Raw genomic sequence first — 18,470 nt, forward strand, 5'->3', positions numbered from 1 at the left:
TTCTTGACCCAATAAATGTGCTACACTGGAGCAAAAAGGGTGGAGAAAATCCCTACATCCATCATGTCCTCCGCCTGCGTTGGTAAGGCCAAGGTTCCCAATGATGCCTGCAGTCTCTTCAGATAAAAGGTGGAGCTACGCTGTAACCCTGTGTTCCCTGTACTAATAGCACCTTTAATCTGCCAAGTGGTTTTCGAATGTGCTAAGGTGTCGACACAACAGTTGTTCTCAGAGAAGTATTTTTATGAGGCTAGACTGTAGAACTATTTGCTGCCACATGCTCCTGAGCTAAGGGACAAGTGGATTCAAAATGGGATTAGATATGTTTGATGAAAATAATCCTCTTCTGGCTGGAGATTAGACCTTAAATTCTTGTCTTGCGACAAACTCCTTTTTTGACCTTAAGCAAATCTCACTTTCTCTGTGCTTCTGTTCCCTGTGGTCATAAAATGGGGATTCACGCTTGCCATAAGTGTTAGTAAAATAAATGCACCAGAGATCCTGATACTAATGCTCAGCTGTTACACTAATAGGGAGTCACATCAGATATGTAGTTAATAGGATTTAAAAACACTAAATGTGGTATTAATTAAGGACATAAGCTAAGTACTAACTGATGGGGTCAGGAGGAAATAGCTCTCCCTAAACACAGTTTATCCCACATCTGTCTACTGGCATCTTCCATCGAAGCATCTGGTACTGTCAGATGGGTTACTGAACCAGATGGACTTGTACTGCAATTCACTCTAACACTGTCTTTGTTCTTGCATCTCCTGACTGATTTCCCCCTAAAAGTTTCCCTTTTCTATTTGCTGTATGTTAGTGGGGATTGATTACTACAGAGCAGAATCTGTACCCTATCCAGGTGGAAACCTAATACATACAACAGGCTTGATTGGGACTGAGACTTTTTTTTTCCTAATAAAATTGGAAATCCTAAATGAATATAGCTGGCTGGTGTTTAGACCTTGATGACTTAGCCAAAATGGAGTATGATGAATGAGAGGGAGAAAGAACTACAGAAAACTTGTTTCTTTATCTTGGAAGCACATGATGGTACAGAAAGGGCAAGGTCATAAATCTGTGTCACTGGCCTATGGATTCTGGATTAAATGTGTATCTCGGGTCCCTCTTGCCTGTTCTTCTGCCCACCAGGTCACCACTGCATGCCCAGCCAAGTAGCCATTCATGTTCACATCAGATGCCCAGGCAGTGAGCTAGGTGGGGAGTGTTTCTGTGGGCACTGACCAGTTCCCACCATTTACAGAACCAAACGCAACACTAAATGGTTTCCTTGCTGATCCTGCTGCTGAGATTTGGTGATGAGTTGGGACAAGGAGTTGGATGCCCTCAGTAGTAATCCTTGGCCCTAGTAGAGCCAAAACTTGTCTGATCAGAGCCACAGAAAAGCAGAGGAAAGGAGGATTCAGCATGCTGCTCCTGATGATTTATGGTGAGATGGAACAGGTCTGATTAAGCAGAGTTGATGTGGGAGACCTGGAGCACCGCTGTCCCGCCTGCCAGCTCTGCACTCAGCATCAGCCTGCAGAGTATCTTGCCAGGAGCAGCCGAGTGATGTATTTTAATTAGAGTGAGAGTAAATTCCACCAGACTACAAGAACCCGAATTTTTCACAATGGATTGGGGAAAATGGAAAGACTAGCATTTTCAGTTTAAGGTTTAGTTAGATAATGCCTGTTGGTGCCAGTAGATTACAGAGTGGATATTAAATCCTCTAGGATTTGCAGTGGGAAAGTACTCACAGAATCCATAAGCAGGCAGGAGAGCATAGCTATGGAGCTATCGTCCCCTGGAGGTCCCAAGCAGGAAGAGAAAATGTGAAGTAAATCTTTTCTTTGAAGGAGGCTCCACGTAAAGAGCACATATATGCAGGCAGTGGCCTTTAAAGGTTTCCTTGTTAAGATGCTTTCGTACTTCTGACAGCAGCCAAATGGCATGTGAAAAGGTAATGGGGTCTGTGAAACTGCTGGAGCAGGGATTGCAGGGCTGGACTCCTGAGTGCTAATGCTCTTGCTGTGGGGTTTGAGACAGGTTTCTCTCTCAGATCCCACAAAAATACCTTCTGTGCATGTCCTTGTAAAACCAAGACAGCTGTCCCGTGGCACCTGAGTTACAGGGACCCAAAAGCAGTTCACAAACAACTCTGGCACTGGGCTATTTAACAGAATCAGAGTAAGCTGATGCTGCTGATGCAGGGGTTGATAAGCAGTTCCCGACAGCAGCAAAGCAAGACTCTTTTCCTGATGACTCAGGATCTGTTTGGCCCATTTAGCCCACTCCAACTTCAGCAGGACTTGAGGGCACCTAGGACTTGTCAAGTTCTTCCTAGAGCTCATCAAAGTCAGACTAACCAGCTTTAGGCTGCCAGCCCCAGGAAGATTATCCAACACTGTAGCCCGAGGTAGACTGGCTAACACTATCGTAAAGCATCTGGTATCAGGCCTTATCCGAGGCAAAAGACAACAGACCGAGGTAGGGTCTGACAGAATCTGCTTTGAGCTCTCCCTGAAACATATCCAAGAGCACTGAGTTCAGCATCAGCAAGGCCAGGGAAGCTGCTCCCTCTGGCCTGTGCCTGTCTCCCTCTGGCCTGTGCCTGTCTCTTGATGAGGGAACTGCAGGCCATGCTTCCCTGCCTTCTCAGGGAGAAAATGTTGAAAACTCACATTTGCAAAACACGGCAGCTCCTGTAATAACAAGCAATAGAAAGCGTAAATGCTTATCCTTAATTACTCTAACATGAAGGCAGCTTTGGCAGTGCATGGCAACTATTTGAGGACTAGATACATGATTGATGAAAGTCTGTAAGATTACTGGTTTAAGTGCACAAAAATGTGCAAATTAATTATGACAACTATCCATGCATATTTTGTCTGGCTCAAATGTTTCTTTCCCAGATTAAGGGAAATATTAATCTGTAAGGCATTTCCTTAAAATTCTTTCTGTTTGGAAGAATTCTTTCTATAGAGTTAACTAGAGAGCTGTTTAAACATCCAAGTACAGCAAAAAGCTGGAGTTAAAAGAACATATTGAACCAGATTTTTATTTCTCGTTGTTTTTTGGGGTAGTGTCTGGATGACTGTGCTGTGAGACATGGACCTCACTTGTACCAGGCAATAGAGTGTTTTCTACTTGTCTGTCGGTGAGCTAGTCCAGGAGAGCTGAATGAGATGAAAAAGCTTTTTCTTGTGACATGTTGAGGCAGCAGAATTAGCGGTTGTACCATATCTGCGGATGCTAAGTATTTCCTATTTGTTTCCAGCCCCAGGCCCACATATGGCATATCCGTGTACTTAACTTTACGTGTAGCAAGCAATCCCTTGAAGACAGGTCCTAAGCTAGTCCCCAAGATTATGAAATATTCAAGGCAGAATTTGGTCTTGACTGAGGGTCTGAAACTGGTGTCACTGTGCCCCTTGGCTCCAGCGTGATCTGGAGGAAATGCTCTGTTATACTGCATCATTTCAAGGTCTGTAGCCTGAAGAGCTGAAAGTCTAAAGATCTGATTCCTGGCAATGGAAATTCAGAAGCTACCATAGTCTTGATTTGAACATCCCAATAGTTTTATTTAAGAATGTGTCGCTGTATTTTATGCTTGCTAATTAGCAAATTCAAACACTCTATCCCTGTGTTATCTTTGTGCAAGAGTGGCAAATTCATGTCATTAAAATATTGGAAAAATTTAAAGGTTCATAAGAAATTAGACTTTATTATTCCTGTTTATGCCCCTGAAGAATTGTTAATTTTAAAACTTCATAGTTAATATGTACAAAGATAAAACAGTGGCCTGTCTTGCTCTGGTGACAGAAGTCAGGTGACTGAGTGGATCATTAGAGAAGATCAGCTTTTGGAGCTACTTGCCATGATTCTTTGCTGACCATTGCTGGCAACTTGCATCCAAGAAGAGAGTCTGTCCCCACATTATTGCCGTTTCCCTTGGAGCAGCACAGATTGTGCTGAGAAGCCTGGAACTGCATATGTGCTACGGCAAAATTTGTCATAACCTCGTTCCAAGTTGCGTGGCAGCCTGCTCTGCTCTGGTTTGGCCGTGTGATGGCTCCCATGGCGCTTGGCCAGTCGGTTACACCGACATGGCACTCACGCGTGTACCCCCATGGCTTCATCTGCCGTGGAGTGCTTTGAGCCAGGGTCAGGCTGGGTCTGAGGAGCGGTGGTAAAAGAGGGACAAGACCACTTTTGATGTCATCAGCTTCCAGGCCCTCCAAAAAGGAGTCACGGCTACTCGTTTCCCTCTGAACCAGCCTCACTGCAATCTTTGTCATTGAGCCTTGCTCTGGCATCCCAGCTTCAAGTGTCCAAGTGTCCTCTGCCCTTCTGCAGCTGCTGCCTGGATCAGAGAGACCCATCACCCCCATCCCTTCTGCCAGGGATCTCCTTGGGATGGAGAGCTGATGCCTGACCCCAGTTCCAACCCCTCTGGTCTGCCTGAGGAAAGGGAGACAAGCAACCCTGTCTCCTTCAGCTGGGCTGGCTGTCCTTGGTCTCAGCAGTGCTGAGCTCAGACCGTGCTTCCAGGCTGGGAAGTTCATTATGGCGTGTCTGGGGCTGCTCTGATTCGATTCCCTGAGCAGGCTCAATGCAGCCCTGCAGCTGCAAGGTTCATTACTCCATCCCCACGCTGCCAGCGCGGCCAGTCCTGCTCGCTGCCTCTGACTGCTCAGGTGATGAGCTCTGTTATTTTCTCTAGTGTCACAAAGTCCAGGAGTGCAGAGTGTGCTTGTAACTTGCTCTTCTTATGCTTAAGTGGTAGAACTGAGATGTTTGCAGCAATTTCAGGACAGGAAAAAGATTTGTCTTTGCTTTTTAATCACAGTAATAACGGTAGTGGAGGCAGTGAGTGGAATTGATGGGAAAGAGCTGAGCTCTGTTCTGTGGTAACTCCCATGTGGGGTAAACAAGGAGGATTTACTGGCTTCTCAAGTGAATTTGTAGTATCTGCGCTTTTCAGCAATGACTTTTGGCAGTGTCTGGGGAAAAATAGCTGGTATCTAGTACTTGGCAGGAGAAATAGTCTAGGCATCCTCTGGAAAGCTCCCTGCCTTAGTGTATCCAGGGTAAATGAATAAACCTTCCCTGCCTCTGTTCTTATCCCCACAGATTCATAGGTACAGCTGCTCTTTTAAGCAGCTGTCAGGGGTACCTCTATGTGTGTCTGGAGTTGAACCTGCATATTTGGTAGCCCGCAAGGGATTTATTCTCCCCTTCAGAGACAAGAGAAGACATGATATAGGCAAGAAATTGGAGCCACACAGAAGGGTTCTAGTGGGTGGAGAGTCCCAGTGGTGCCCAGGACCAACCTCCCGAGCAGACCCGGGTTTCAGGCTGGGGCAAACCAGCGCCTCAGCTCAGCCGGTCTCCTCGCAGCCTGGTCTATCCCAGACTGATTCTGGCCTGCGCATATGTGAGCAAGAGCTTTCCTCCGGTGGGAACTGGTGAGGTTTAACTCTGACAGGGCAGAGGCACTGAACTCGGGAACAACCACAGACTGATGTGATAGCTTTCTACGATGGCATGACCAGCTGGGTAGATGAGGGGAGAGCTGTGGATGTTGTCTACCTCGACTTCAGCAAGGCTTTCCACACTGTCTCCCATAACAAACTCCTAGGGAAGCTCAGGAAGTGTGGGCTGCATGAGTGGTTAGTGAGATGGATTGAGAACTGGCTGAATGACAGATCTCAGAGGGTTGTCATCAGTGGCGCAGTCTAGTTGGAGGCCTGTAACTAGTGGTGTCCCCCAGGGGTCAGTACTCGGCCCAGTCTTGTTTAACTTACTCATCAATGACCTGGTGAAGAGTTAGAATGTATCCTCAGCAAGTTTGCTGATGACACAAAACTGGGAGGAGTGGTGGATACACCAGCAGGCTGTGCTGCCAGTCAGCGAGACCTGGACAGGCTGGAGAGTTGGGCAGAGAGGAACCTGATGAGGTTCAACAAGGGCAAGTGCAGGGTCCTGCACCTGGGGAGGAACAACCCCATGCATCAGTACAGGCTTGGAGTGGACCTGCTAGAGAGCAGCTCTGCAGAGAGGGACCTGGGTGTCCTGCTGGACAACAAGGTGACCATGAGCCAGCAGTGTGCCCTGGCTGCCAAGAAAGCGAATGGGATCCTGGGATGCATTAGGAGGAATGTGGCCAGTAGGTCGAGGGAGGTTCTCCTTCCCCTCTACACTGCCCTGGTGAGGCCCCATCTGCAGTACTGTGTCCAGTGCTGGGCTCCCCAGTTCAAGAAAGATGAGGAGCTACTAGAGAGAGTCCAGCAGAGGGCTACGAGGATGGTGAGGGGACTGGAGCATCTCTCCTACGAGGAGAGGCTGAGGGAGCTGGGCTTGTTCAGCCTGAAAAAGAGAAGGCTGTGAGGGGACCTAATAAATGCTTATAAATATCTCAAGGGTGGGTGTCAGGAGGATGGGGCCAAACTCTTTTCAGGGGTGCCCAGCGACAGGACAAGGGGCAATGGGCACAAACAGAAGCAGAGGAAGTTCTGTCTGAATGGGAGGAAGAACTTCTTCCCTCGGAGGGTGACGGAGCCCTGGCACAGGCTGCCCAGGGAGGTGGTGGAGTCTCCTTCTCTGGAGATATTCAAGACCCGCCTGGACGTGGTCCTGTGCAGCCTGCTGTAGGTGACCCTGCTTCGGCAGGGGGGTTGGACTAGATGACCCACAGAGGTCCCTTCCAACCCCGAACATTCTGTGATTCTGAGGGGTTTCTAGAAATGCCCTTGCAGGGAAGGACTTGTGTGACACCGGTGTTTGGGAGCTGACCTAGCTGAGCGTATCTGCAGGGTGGTCTCAAGTGCGTCCATCAGTCTGGCTTTGACCTTTAAGGATGTGGAAATTTCATCTGAGCTGACATGAACCTCACTCAAAATATCCAGAAAGCAGTGAAAAGAAAGCCTCTAGGAGCTGGGAAAACAGGTTCTCCAAACCCCTTGCCCGCATAAAGAATATTTTGAAGAGACTTAATGAGTGAGACTCTTACAAGCACACAAACACCAAAGACAGAGATGTCATCCTCAGGGTTTTTGGTCAGACATGGAGCTTTCTCCTTTATTTCTGCAGTATGTGTTGTATACGTGAAGGGCCTCATTTACATCAGCGCAGTCGTGTCCTGTCTGAGGAGGTGGAATTCCTCTTGCTTTGCTGATCAAGACAAACACGATAAAAACAGTTCATGCACAATACACCTCGAAGCCACGCTGCTAGTTCCCCAGGACTGCGAGGCAGAGCGGGGCTGGAGCTGTGCCTCGTCCCGCACCTCTCCAGCGGGGCAGAGGGCTTCAGGGAGACCAGTGGGGCTGGGAGGGGAGGCTGGTATCCTGCCAGGCCAATGGAAACAGGGAGCAGCTCCGCTCCTGCCACCGGAGTGTGCCGGTGTGAGAAGTGGTGTGTGTGCGCAAGGTGTGAGGCCCTTGGAGCGCAGGGAGGTTGGGGAGTAGGGAGGTTGTCGGGCAGGGCAGAGCCAGCGGGGGGAGGGTGAAGGGGACACTGGCTCCCGCGGGGTGCTGGGTGAGGGGTGCTGCCATCCTGGCCGGCACCGCAGCAGGCCTTCTTTGGGTGGGAAAGGATCAGGGAAGGATTTTAATATCTGAGTTTTGGAGGAGGAGGAGGGATTGTGCCCTCATTTTGGAGAGTAGAAAGGAGGTGGTGGAAGTTTTTATGGGAACAGAAGGGACCCAAGTTATTACTGGATGCCTGCTCAGCGGTGAAACAAACAGTGAGATTTTTGGGGGAAAGGGGCTTATTTTATCCTTTTACACACATACTCAAACCCCTCTGTGTATTTCCTAGCAACTCTATCCCGGTTTCACTTTTTTCACATCCTTCCCTACCATGCTATCCCCTTCCCCTTCTGGTCATTAAGGAAAAAAAAAATTGTAAGTGCCATTTCAAGTACTCTGGAGCAACCAACTTGCAGCCTCAGAAGTTTTGTCGGAGGTGTTGTTAAAAAGCAGTGAGTATCTTTGCACGGGGTTTAGCAAAAAAGTGATTTTCAGTGTGACCTCTCTCAGCAAGGTGTTGCAAGCTTTTTGGGGGTAGGAAAGGTGGGAAAAGGCATTCCTAAAACCACTTCAACAGAGCAAACAGTGAGAAGTAGCTGTCTGGTCCTGGTTCTCTGTTCTGCAGCTGCTTATCAGCGTTTGAGGGCTCTGATCCTGCAGTGGGCCATCTGCTTCCATTGACTGGCCTGGGGAGGTTTATCCATAGCATGGACCTAACCTCTCAGCTTTGTCCAAGGGGAAGGAAAATAATCTCAGTGAGATCATGGACAGGTTAACCAGCTCTGGCTGGTTTGCAAGCTGGGTGCTGACGTGATTCATTTGTCCAGGGGACAAATAAAAAATATTACCCTGAGCAAAAAGCTATGGTACTAATTCTGTTGCAGAAAAAACACCTGAACTGCAATGTATAAGTCAATTTTGGTTTAGGGGAATTAAAAAAACACCACAAAACAAAAAAGCACCCGATACCTATGGCATCTAATCAATCTTATATTAATAGGATGGATTTTCTTTTTATTTCTTAATTTGAAAATGTGTCTGGAGGGGTACTTTAATGGGATAGATAGCCTCTCAGCCCTCCACGGGTAGCTGGCCTAACTGCAGCAGCTCCAAATAGGTCCTGCTGGCTGGCTTTTTGGAAGGCAGCAGGAGCAGAGCTGAGCTGATGAAGGGCCCTGAGGAAGCGTGCCACTGCTGGCAAGGGCCGGGGGAGTCTGCAGGGATCTCAGGGAGGTGGCAGCGCTGGAGCTGATCCAAGGGAGAGCTGTGTGTCCCCATCTGAGGCAGGGCTGGGTGGCGGGTAGAGAGGCATGGGAAGAGCTTTAGTCTGTCATTGCTCCCAGAGGCTGGGGCCTCTCCATTGCAGGGAGGATATTTGGGGCCCCCCAGCTTGGGACCTTCACTGGGACTTAATAGCTACGGTCATAAACACACTCACAACAAGAGGGCAACTGGTATAGCAGATGGGGGACGGGGGGTGCTACCCAAGCGTGCATGCTTCCTAGGAGAAGCAGAGCAGCTCGCTCTGCAGAGGCAAAAGGAAGGACATTAACAGAGAGGGAATAAGGAGGTGACAGCAGAGAATGGGGTTAGGCTGTTAAGGCCTGCAGAACTTTCAAGGTGATTAGGTGATTTGGAAAAAAATCCTTGTTTCCTCTAGTAAAGGCTATTCCCTTCTGCACCTTCCCTCTCCCTGGCAGAGATTAGAGCAGTAAGGTTAATATAGTAGCAGGTACATCCATGAAAATCCGCAGCTGAGTCTTCACTCCAAGTGCTGCCAGCTCTTCCCTAAATCTTCAGGAATCAAGGTGCCTCGTTGGAAGTGGCTCCATTGCCTTTGTTGACGTAAAAGGGGCGGTAATGTGACTGCAATGGAGAATTTGGGGCATGTGAGTTTGACCTACCTTCTTTTTCTGACGGCCTATACTTCACCCTCCTAGGTAGCCCAACATTACATATCTTAACATACCTCCTATCTTAACACCTTCGATATTCTCTGTTGCAGGCAACACTGCCTCATTTCACTACTGGAGGTGCTGGGGTGATCCAATGCAAATGGTGTTGCTTTTTGTTTTATACATATGCTTTGCATGGACTTCATTCCTGAGCTAAATCAGTCTGTGCATCATGTAAAATCTCAGACTATGACTCACGGTTTGATGAGAGGTTTCTGGGAGAAAAGGAATGTCACCTTTATTTTTATGCTTCTGTCAGTGTCTTTTAATTGCTCACTAGCCTGAGAACTCACAGGAGTTTTCACACTTAAAGCCACGCAAAGTTAATGCAAGCAATCAACTAAGCCGCAGGGTATTTTTTTGTGGTCTCTAGCTGGTCAGGCAAAATTCCTGTGTGTGGAAATTCTCACACAATGGTGTATTGTTTATTTGCACCTCCACATCTTGCAGGGCCCAGTACTAAATGTTTGTGTAAACAAAAGCATAAGTGGAGAGACAGGGGTAGAGCCTAAAGGAATTGCCCTTTTTTTTCTCTCCAGCTCTGTTTACTGTGGTCCCTAATTGTGTATCTCCTCACCAGGACCTACCCCTGGAATTTTATTCTTATCTGTGCCATTACAAATAAGCAACACGTGGCAAAGTTGTGTTTCACAGCCTAGTGCTGGCTTGGGACAACTGCAAAACACAAAAGCCAATTTATTGTCTCTGATAGCTGGTTGCACTGTTGAAGGCAAACTCTTTAGCCTGGATGAGAATGTGCTGACACCAATGAAGCAGTGACCAAGGCAATTGGCAACAAGTGTGGTTTTGTAATGTCTGCTCTGTCTTAGGTTTGATCCACTGCCTAGATGTTACTTGCAGAAGGTAGGAGAGACCTCACGGCAACATGCTGGTATGCTTTTGTGCAGCACACTAGTTAATATCGGCACGGCAGGAGGCTGGAAGTATGGACAGAGCAAACCCAACCTATCTTGCTGCTCACTGCCGACTCCCAGTACCTCCTGCTCAATGTTGCCTTTTGTTGAAATTCTTTTCATTTTACGGCTTTAATTTCCAATATAATTAAGAGATGGAAGAGGGGGCCTTCATTTTAAAGAGCTCCCTGTGGGTTAAAAAGACATTCCTCCTTAAACAGTATAGTCCTTTGTGAAAATTCGTATTTACGGAGCTTTTAGCATGTGTATTACTTAAATGCATATTTAAGACTATTTTAAAAGCTAGATTATTGGCCCAGTGGACGATAAAAGCTCCTGCAGAGCTACTGCAGTCCAGAGTGTGTATTTCTATTTTGGGAATTTTTAATGCTTATATTTATCAACTCAATTGTTAGGTTCAGGGCTATCTGGTGAATATAAGCTATAAAAATAAAATAGCCACTACAAGTGTATTCATGAGAGAGGAAGGGAGACAGAAAAAGACTGGTGACTTCATGTGGGAGCCAGGCTTTCTCTGTGGGGATTAAGGAAATCATGAGTTATGCTCATGGATCACAGCACACTGACTACTGTGCAGTGGGGTGCCTGTTGCTGAGGAGACCATACTTACATCCACCAGTGCCCAATACTAACAGAGCTTTCGCTTTCCTGGCTAGACTTCCCCAGTATAACACAACCATTAGGGAGGATAGGTTGGTGTCCAAAATCACTGGGAAGAATTTCCATCTGGGCACACACACAATGAAGTAGGTGACCTTTTAGAAAGGTGCTGATCAAACACAAGACAGAGAAGATACTGCGAAACTTTGCGGTTCCTAGGAGATATGTTTTGCTGTAGCACATTCAGAGACTCAAGGCTAGATTTTCTGAAAGTGTTACAGTCTACCAAGAAAGGTCCCTTTCATTGGTGTTCATCTCCTGGTGGGGCCTTGAAAATTTGGCAGAGACATACAGCTGCAGTCGTTAGGCAGCTGCTTTCTAACTGTTACGTATTTCCTCTGTTTTCTTCTTTCAGTGGGGGAATGCTCTGGATTTTTGACCCTCTCTTTCTTACAAGTCTTATTTCCAGGGAATAGTAAATAATCTTTCACAAACGTATAATCAGAATCCAAAAAATAGATTTTTGTCTGTGGATATGGGGGCTAAAACTTGGTGATCTTACTTCAGATTGTGCAAGATCTTAATGCAGCACTGTGGATGGATGTTAAGAAAAATGGATGAACTTAGTGTTTCAGTGGTTATGCATGAACAGTTTGTTACCCTTGTATATTTAAGATTACAAGACCTAAAATATCACTGTCCTCTGCGCCTTATAAGGCACTATTACCTGTTTTGTACTAACAGTGCAAAATGAGTGACTTAAAGAAGTTCTAGTGACTTATGATTGTGGTCTGACCCTTCACCTTTGATACTGCATCTGCCCACTGTAGGATGTAATTAGCAAAATACTTCTGTATGGTTGTCTTTGGTGTCATTTACATAATCTGTGCTTTCTAGATGTCATGGACTACTAAGAGTGTATGATATACCTGCAGGGAGGAAAAGTACTACAGATACTAGCACGTGTGCTATAGTATTTGTATAGCTTCTAGAAGCCTGGAACAAATTTTAGACCGGGGCAAAATCTTTTCAAAATGTCATTTTGAAATATTGATTATCCCTACAACCCACAGCTGTGAAGGCAGGAGGGTTAATCTGTGGATGCAGTTAACCACAGAAAAAAACAATAGAAGTTGTTGACTTGAAGCTTTTACTTTACCATCTCCAAAGGAATTAAGTCCTAGTCTCTGAAGTCTCAGGTATCCCTAGAACAGATAGTTCTCTCACTGAAGCTGTGCACATACTTTCACACCAAGGGTATATCTCTTACCAATACAGACTGCTTAGAGGATTTCCATGTCTGTGGCGTCACCTTTGCAGACTGATGTCTCACTATTGAAGGATAAGCTGTGACAACACAAAACAGCCTGTTATAGATCAGTACCTGCCACCATCTCTGTCTCCCCTTGCGAGTGTCAAGATGAGTAGCAGGACTGGAAGTGCCACATAATTAGTATTGCATTGCTTAACATTGAAATGCAGCCGTTTCTGGGGTGGGACACAACAGCTGTCAGACACATGCCTATTCCACCACCCAATCAGTTAGGAAAGGGGAGTAAAGAAGGTCTGTCTAATTAAACTGTCTGAGGAATGCAGAGAGGTGGAATGCAATCAGTCCAATTAAATGTAGGCCAAGTCCTGAACTAAGCATTCTGACTCTTGCAAAGAATACTAGAGGCTATTTAATTAGTGCAAAGAGCCGAGGTCTGGGTTTCTTGTCAGAAATTAATGACAGTACCTTTGGCAGTGTGATAAGCCCTAACCCCCTTCTACCACCCCAGCTTCCATTCTCCTTCAGAAATAATACCAGCCCTGCTGACTCACAACCAGTGTCAGTGCTGTCAGGCAATGGCCTTTCCCCACCATCTCCCATTCACAAATTAATCAGGCCTGACTCTGCTTGGCAGGTGCTAATGCTCTTGGATTCCATCTCTGGTACCCTTGAACTATTGGGCAGTGAAAAGAGGATTATGAGACGCTGAATGGGGGATTCTGGCTCAGATGAAAGAGGACAGGCTACTGCATAGTTGAAGATTGTTCTCAGTAGCTATTCTTCTTTCAGGATGATAGCTGTTTTAAAACACTGATGAAGCTAGAGGGGTAAATGGCTATTAACATAATTTCCTAGTATCTTTCCCTGGTCCCTACACTTCTAAAATCAGCTAAAATTCTCACCTGTACACTTTACAAACAATTTAAAACCCCTTCAATTATTCACTAGATATAACTTTTTAATACTTTTAAACACTCCTGTTGCCCTGGTTTGGCAAAGTTGCTCATGTAAACACTTGCACGTATCTAAGAGATTGACAGTCAGGGCAGGAGATATGGGCCAGGTGCAGGACTGCTCCAGGGGAGCAAGAAAAGGATTAAATGTTTTATCTCTTAAAAAAAAGGGCAGAAGGAAAGGGAGAAAACTAAATGCCTAGTACCGGTCTTAGTGAAGAGGCTCCCATCAGACTGTTTGCTGAAGTCACCAGACGGGTTCTGTCCCACCGAGGAGAACTGAAAAGGCAGCTTAGTGCCATTGCCTACTGGAAGACAGAAGAGGTTATGTTATTCCATGGTGTTGCATGCTGCAGTGGGGAAGCCTAAGCATTTTGAAACACACCCTGTAAAACTACCTTCAACCAGTTTGAGGAAAAATGGGAACTAGTAGCTTTGTCTCTTTTTTCTTAGTAAGAAAAGGCAGATCAGAGCAGTCAGTTCTGGGGTCCCAGGGTACACAGTGTGCGGGTGTGAAGAGATCTCATTGCTCTAGGCAGGCAGGGAAGAGCCTTTCTCTTGAGAGACCCAGCGTGCAGGTGTGACTGAAGAGGACCAGCTTCCTCGCAGGTAAACTGCATCTCCAGAGACTGGAGTAAAGAGGCAAAACTACGTAACTGCTGAAGCTCCCTTACCTCCAAGCAGTTGAGGCTTTATTCAAAGCCCATTGAAATTAAAGCAAGGCTTACCCGTGTGGCCTTCTTAGGGGTCAGGCCCTGGCTGCCAAAATGAATCTGAGAGCAGAGGCGATGAGCGAGAGACAGCCCTGTCTGTGGCATGAAAAGCAGGAATGACTTAGGCATGGCTGTGAGTCACGAGATCTCCCCAGGTAGAGTGGCTGTGGATGCTTGTAGGCTGCTTCTGAATGGAAGGAAAGGCAAGACCCTCTGAGCATGAACAAAGCAAAGTAAGAAAATACAGGGGAGAAAAAGGAAGGTGGGGATCTGCAAAGAAAAGGCATATGACTTGTTGCTGCTGGTTCTTGGTAGACCAGCTCAAAGCACCCTCTCCCCATTGTGCTGGACACTGTACAGACAGTGAACATTGGGCAGGTTCTCTGAGAACTTATGAGCTAAGTAAAAGGTGTATGTGTGATGGAGAAGAGCAGCCTTGTGCTTCTGAGGCTGGCTGAGGGTATTTTGAGTCCGCTCCTCGTTCTGCCACAACCTCCATAGATTGCCTTGGATGATGTTGGCACTTGGGTCGATTGCAGTCAGTTGGTTATCTCAGGATCTTTAAAAATTGGCACTTATGTTTTCCATCTTCTTCTTTCACTGTCTGAACAATGAGGACCAGGGATACCTTTTCGTCCTATGTACATAGTGCCTAAAGCAGTGAGACCTGGGGTAGGGTGTATGCATAAGGTGCCGATAACACAGCTAAGAGATGGTTCTGTGAGACAGATGACAGGACAGCTGAGAGGGGAAGCAGAAAAGGTTGGTTAGCCAGCTAGAAAGCTGTGGCACGGGGGGTTAGATCCTTTCAAACTGAAGTCGGAATTACCCGTACCAAGTGTTTCCTCAGTCGCTTGGAAGGAGGAAAATTCCCATGATCGTGGGTTGAAATTGGCTGTAAAACAAGAGCATCCAGTTCAGCAGTCGGCTCCTGACGAGCTGGCTCAATAGCCTGTGCCTGGCATTGCTCTATGAAACAGTCCCCACCAATTTGGACGCAGCCCCAAACCAGAAATCTGGGTCCAGGGAGTAGAGGAGAGCTTGATCTTTTTTCTCTGGGTTCTTGGGAGTGGTGAATAGACTTCCCATGTAGAGAACAAAGCACTCTCACTGCCACAGAGCTGTCTTTAGCTGCATTAAATTGCCAGCTCAGGTTTGTCTACTCAATGTGACTATTCTGCAAAGAGACCTGCAGGCGGAGGCTTGGATTTAGAGCTCAGGAGACCCAAGTAGAGGAACATTTCTTGCTCAAGTACACGTTGTCTCAGCCACTGTGACAGGCGTGTGCTCCAAGGTTTCACTAGGACATCGTGCTGTGATGCAGGCTAGCGCTGTTGTACCCCTTTTGTGAGAGATTGGACTCCCAGAAGAGCGAAAAGGAGATGAATACTTTGAGCTGTTATGCTGCCATCCTGTGGACTGCTTTCCTATTTAAGCAGTTCTCTCCCTCTCTGTGTGCAAGAGTCCCTTTGACTCTTCATTCAAAGACTTCCACAGGCATAAGATCATCTTTCCATCCTCCTCCTGGCTTTGGCCAAACGGTTTGCAACATCAGAAGAAGAAAGCTCGGTGGAAGAGGACAGAAAGGAGTGTCGAGCAGTTGAACAGATTGTTCCTCTATCTTTTAGGCAGCATTTGAAACCTTTTATGTCTCCCCTCTGCCTCATTATGTTATCCCTGCAGGCAGATGCTCTGTGATACTGTCTTTAATGACAAGACCAGTAAAAGTGTCCTTGAGTTTATGCAGGTTTTAAAAACCTATAGGTTCAGCTCAAATCTAAGCTGTTTCTTAGTACGGGGAACTGCAATTAGCACAGAGCATTACTTGGGTAGCATTCCTCAGCGCAGCAAACAGACTGGCTGCTGTGGCCTCGGGCAGAATTTTTAGTGATCCAACCTAGCTGAGAAAAAGGGTGTGTTGCCAAACTATCATGAGATATTGGAGCATTCTGTGCCTATTATGCAATGCAACAGGTGGTCCTCTTTCTTTTTCCTCCTATTTTATGGAATTCCTTAGAAAAATGCAATCAGAGGTAGTGCTGGGCTTCTATGTGACACATTGATAGACCACAGAAAGCTCTAGAGAGTTAAATGATTATGGGTGTATTGCATTATTCATTGGATAATCCTTTGCTAGTCAGCATGCAAGCTAAGTGGGTCAGGTCTCCTGTTTTGCCTTCTGATTCATTCTGTTCCCAAAGTCCTCATCAGTGTGGTTTCAGCAGCTGGTTCCTTTCTGTCGAAATGTTCCTGTAAGGGATCACGCTTGACTCCTCACCCTGGTGGAGAATCCAGTGCTGTTCAATCCCCATTTCAGCAGAGGTTGTGTGTGCAATCATGTGCTTAGCTTTTTTGGACAAAATTACTCTGTTGGTAGAAAATATAGAATGAGTAGCTTTGGAGGGCAACGTGTCTGCACTCTCAGGAAAACGTGGATGTGTAGGCGGAACAAACACTCCCGTAGTATTTGCGTATTCAAACAGCAGGCTACTGAGCCCGAAGCTGCTGTACAACCCATGCGCTACTCTGTAGCTGACTGCATCCAGCAAGTGTCCCCCCCGGCTCCAGTAAACAGTACCGAATAAGAAACCCTGCACCTAGCAGTCCCTGTTGATCCCTCCTGTCTCTTGGCATATCCTGCAGGAGGCTGGGATGCTGGATCCCAGCTGGGAGCCAGGGAGCCCCTGCTTCCATGTCTCAGCAGCTAATCTTCCAGAGAGGAGCAGGGGGAAGTCCAAGCACTATGGTCCAGAGCAGTGAGCAGCCAGGCTGTGCCATGCTATGGCAGTGCCGCAAATGGCTTTTCCCTTCCTTTTGCCATGTCAGGTTTCAGCCCTATCCCAGACACATGTGAGCAGTGGTGGCAGAATGGCATTGTCTACTGTGTTCCTCGCATTGTCACCCCCCCCCCCCCCCAATTCCTTAAATATATGCTGTGCTATTTCCACCTGAACCCGAAGCCACGCATCGTGACTAGAGATGGGTTCAGCCCATGCAATTTTAGCTCTATCTTTCAACCATCCCTCAAGGTTGAAAACAGTTTTGGATGCAGGGCTGAGACTGTGGTGTCTCCCCAGCATCGGCAGCTCCGCTTAGCAGAACATGTGTTTCCCTGACAGCACAGGGCCTGTAAAGCCCTGAAGCAGCTGGGGCAGAACAGCAGCTATAATCATCCAGGCAGTGTTTGGAGACAGGCTCCAAGCAAGACAATCCCACCACTGGCAAAATGCCTCTCTGCAGCCCCTGATGAAGAGGCTGTCCCCTAACTTGGGGGGGCTGCAGGAAACAGTCCTGCTAAAGGCTTGCAGACGCTAAACTAGGAATGTTGCCTCTGCTCTGAATGGCATCCTCACCCCCATGGCGCCTGGCAGGGCTGCCAGCTAGCTGCCAGGCATAGGCTGGTAACAGAGGAGAAGGACAAAGTGGAAATCCAGACAAAGGGCTCAGTGTTGGGGTTTGGGTTATCCCCATGAAACCCCAACGACAAAGTAGGCAACACTGCACTTCAAATATGCCTTCAGGGGAGTGCCACTGCTAATTGTTGGCATAACTCTTTGCCCTGCCAGCCATATGGCTTTGCAGAACAGCAGCTGTAAACACCTGGTAAATCCAGGCAGAGCCTTGCTCTCCAGGGACTGGGGGAAATTTGGTTACTTTTTTTGTGCTACCCTCTCTGTTTTTTTGTTTCTATGGGCATTGGTTTGCCTAGGCTTTTCGCACTCTCTGCTTGTTGCTCTGGAAGTCCTGAAACTGATTTAGAAATAGACAACTGCCATTTTACTACTGAATGTGTCGAAAACAGTCATTCACTCCAAAGACTCATGCTGTACTGTTCATGTAAACAGATCACCAGGGCTCCTGTTGTCAATGTCAGAGCTGAGAAAGGAACCTCAGACTTCTGCTTTTTTAGGACACATTCCTCGCTGCTTCTATCTTTTCTATGTAGGGAAAAAGTACGTTTTCTGGTGAAAGTTAATTTCTAATGCAGAGCAAGCCTCATATAGCTTTCACACTTGATAGCACAGTGGGATAAGCTTCTGGTGGAGAGTAACACTTACTTCAACCCAGTAACACATGTTAAAACTCCCCTATATTCATAAACTATGCTCTTTGAAAGAGTTCAGTCACTCCAGCTCTCCTCCACAGAGTTGAGAACATTTGCTGCCTTGTTTGAGATGAAAAGGCAAAAAGTTCTCAAAGCTTTGTAGCCTAGAGAGAAGATCTGGCATAAACGAATGCAGAGGGATGGGTCTTGTCCAGGGACAGGAGGAAAGATGAGGGAAAGCAAATTTTGGGACAAATCATTAATGAAGTTCCTTTCCTATGCTGTGTTTGGAAGAAGCCTGACCACCATTAGGGTGCCATACCTTTGGGAGACAGGAACATGGAAAATCTCTTCAAGTTGTCGGGCTGGTTCCACTCATAGTTGTTCATCATATACCGGTGGTCACCTGGAGAAGCAAAGCAAAGGATGAACTGGACCAGGCAGTTCAGTGGTCTTAA

At 46.8% G+C, this 18,470-nt stretch overlaps 1 protein-coding gene across 11 annotated transcripts in view; it reads right to left on the minus strand.

Moving 5' to 3' along the window:
• TRIM29 (tripartite motif containing 29) overlaps positions 1-18,470 on the minus strand; it is an 89,942-nt gene that overhangs the window by 39,535 nt on the left and 31,937 nt on the right. For 2 of the 11 annotated variants that reach the window (XM_075442299.1, XM_075442298.1), the window contains 5 exons: positions 18,335-18,418; positions 14,803-14,862; positions 13,461-13,562; positions 12,299-12,375; positions 7,057-9,404 (listed from right to left, as the gene is read on the minus strand). In XM_075442299.1, coding sequence (XP_075298414.1) covers positions 9,342-9,404; positions 12,299-12,375; positions 13,461-13,562; positions 14,803-14,862; positions 18,335-18,418 — 386 coding nt within the window. In that variant the 3' untranslated portion in view covers positions 7,057-9,341. The other 9 variants (XM_009942246.2, XM_075442301.1, XM_075442303.1 and 6 more) reach the window with 9 other exon arrangements.

Source organism: Opisthocomus hoazin, chromosome 24 (genome assembly GCF_030867145.1).
Source record: "Opisthocomus hoazin isolate bOpiHoa1 chromosome 24, bOpiHoa1.hap1, whole genome shotgun sequence".
In the NCBI taxonomy this organism is placed as follows: Eukaryota; Metazoa; Chordata; class Aves; order Opisthocomiformes; family Opisthocomidae; genus Opisthocomus; species Opisthocomus hoazin.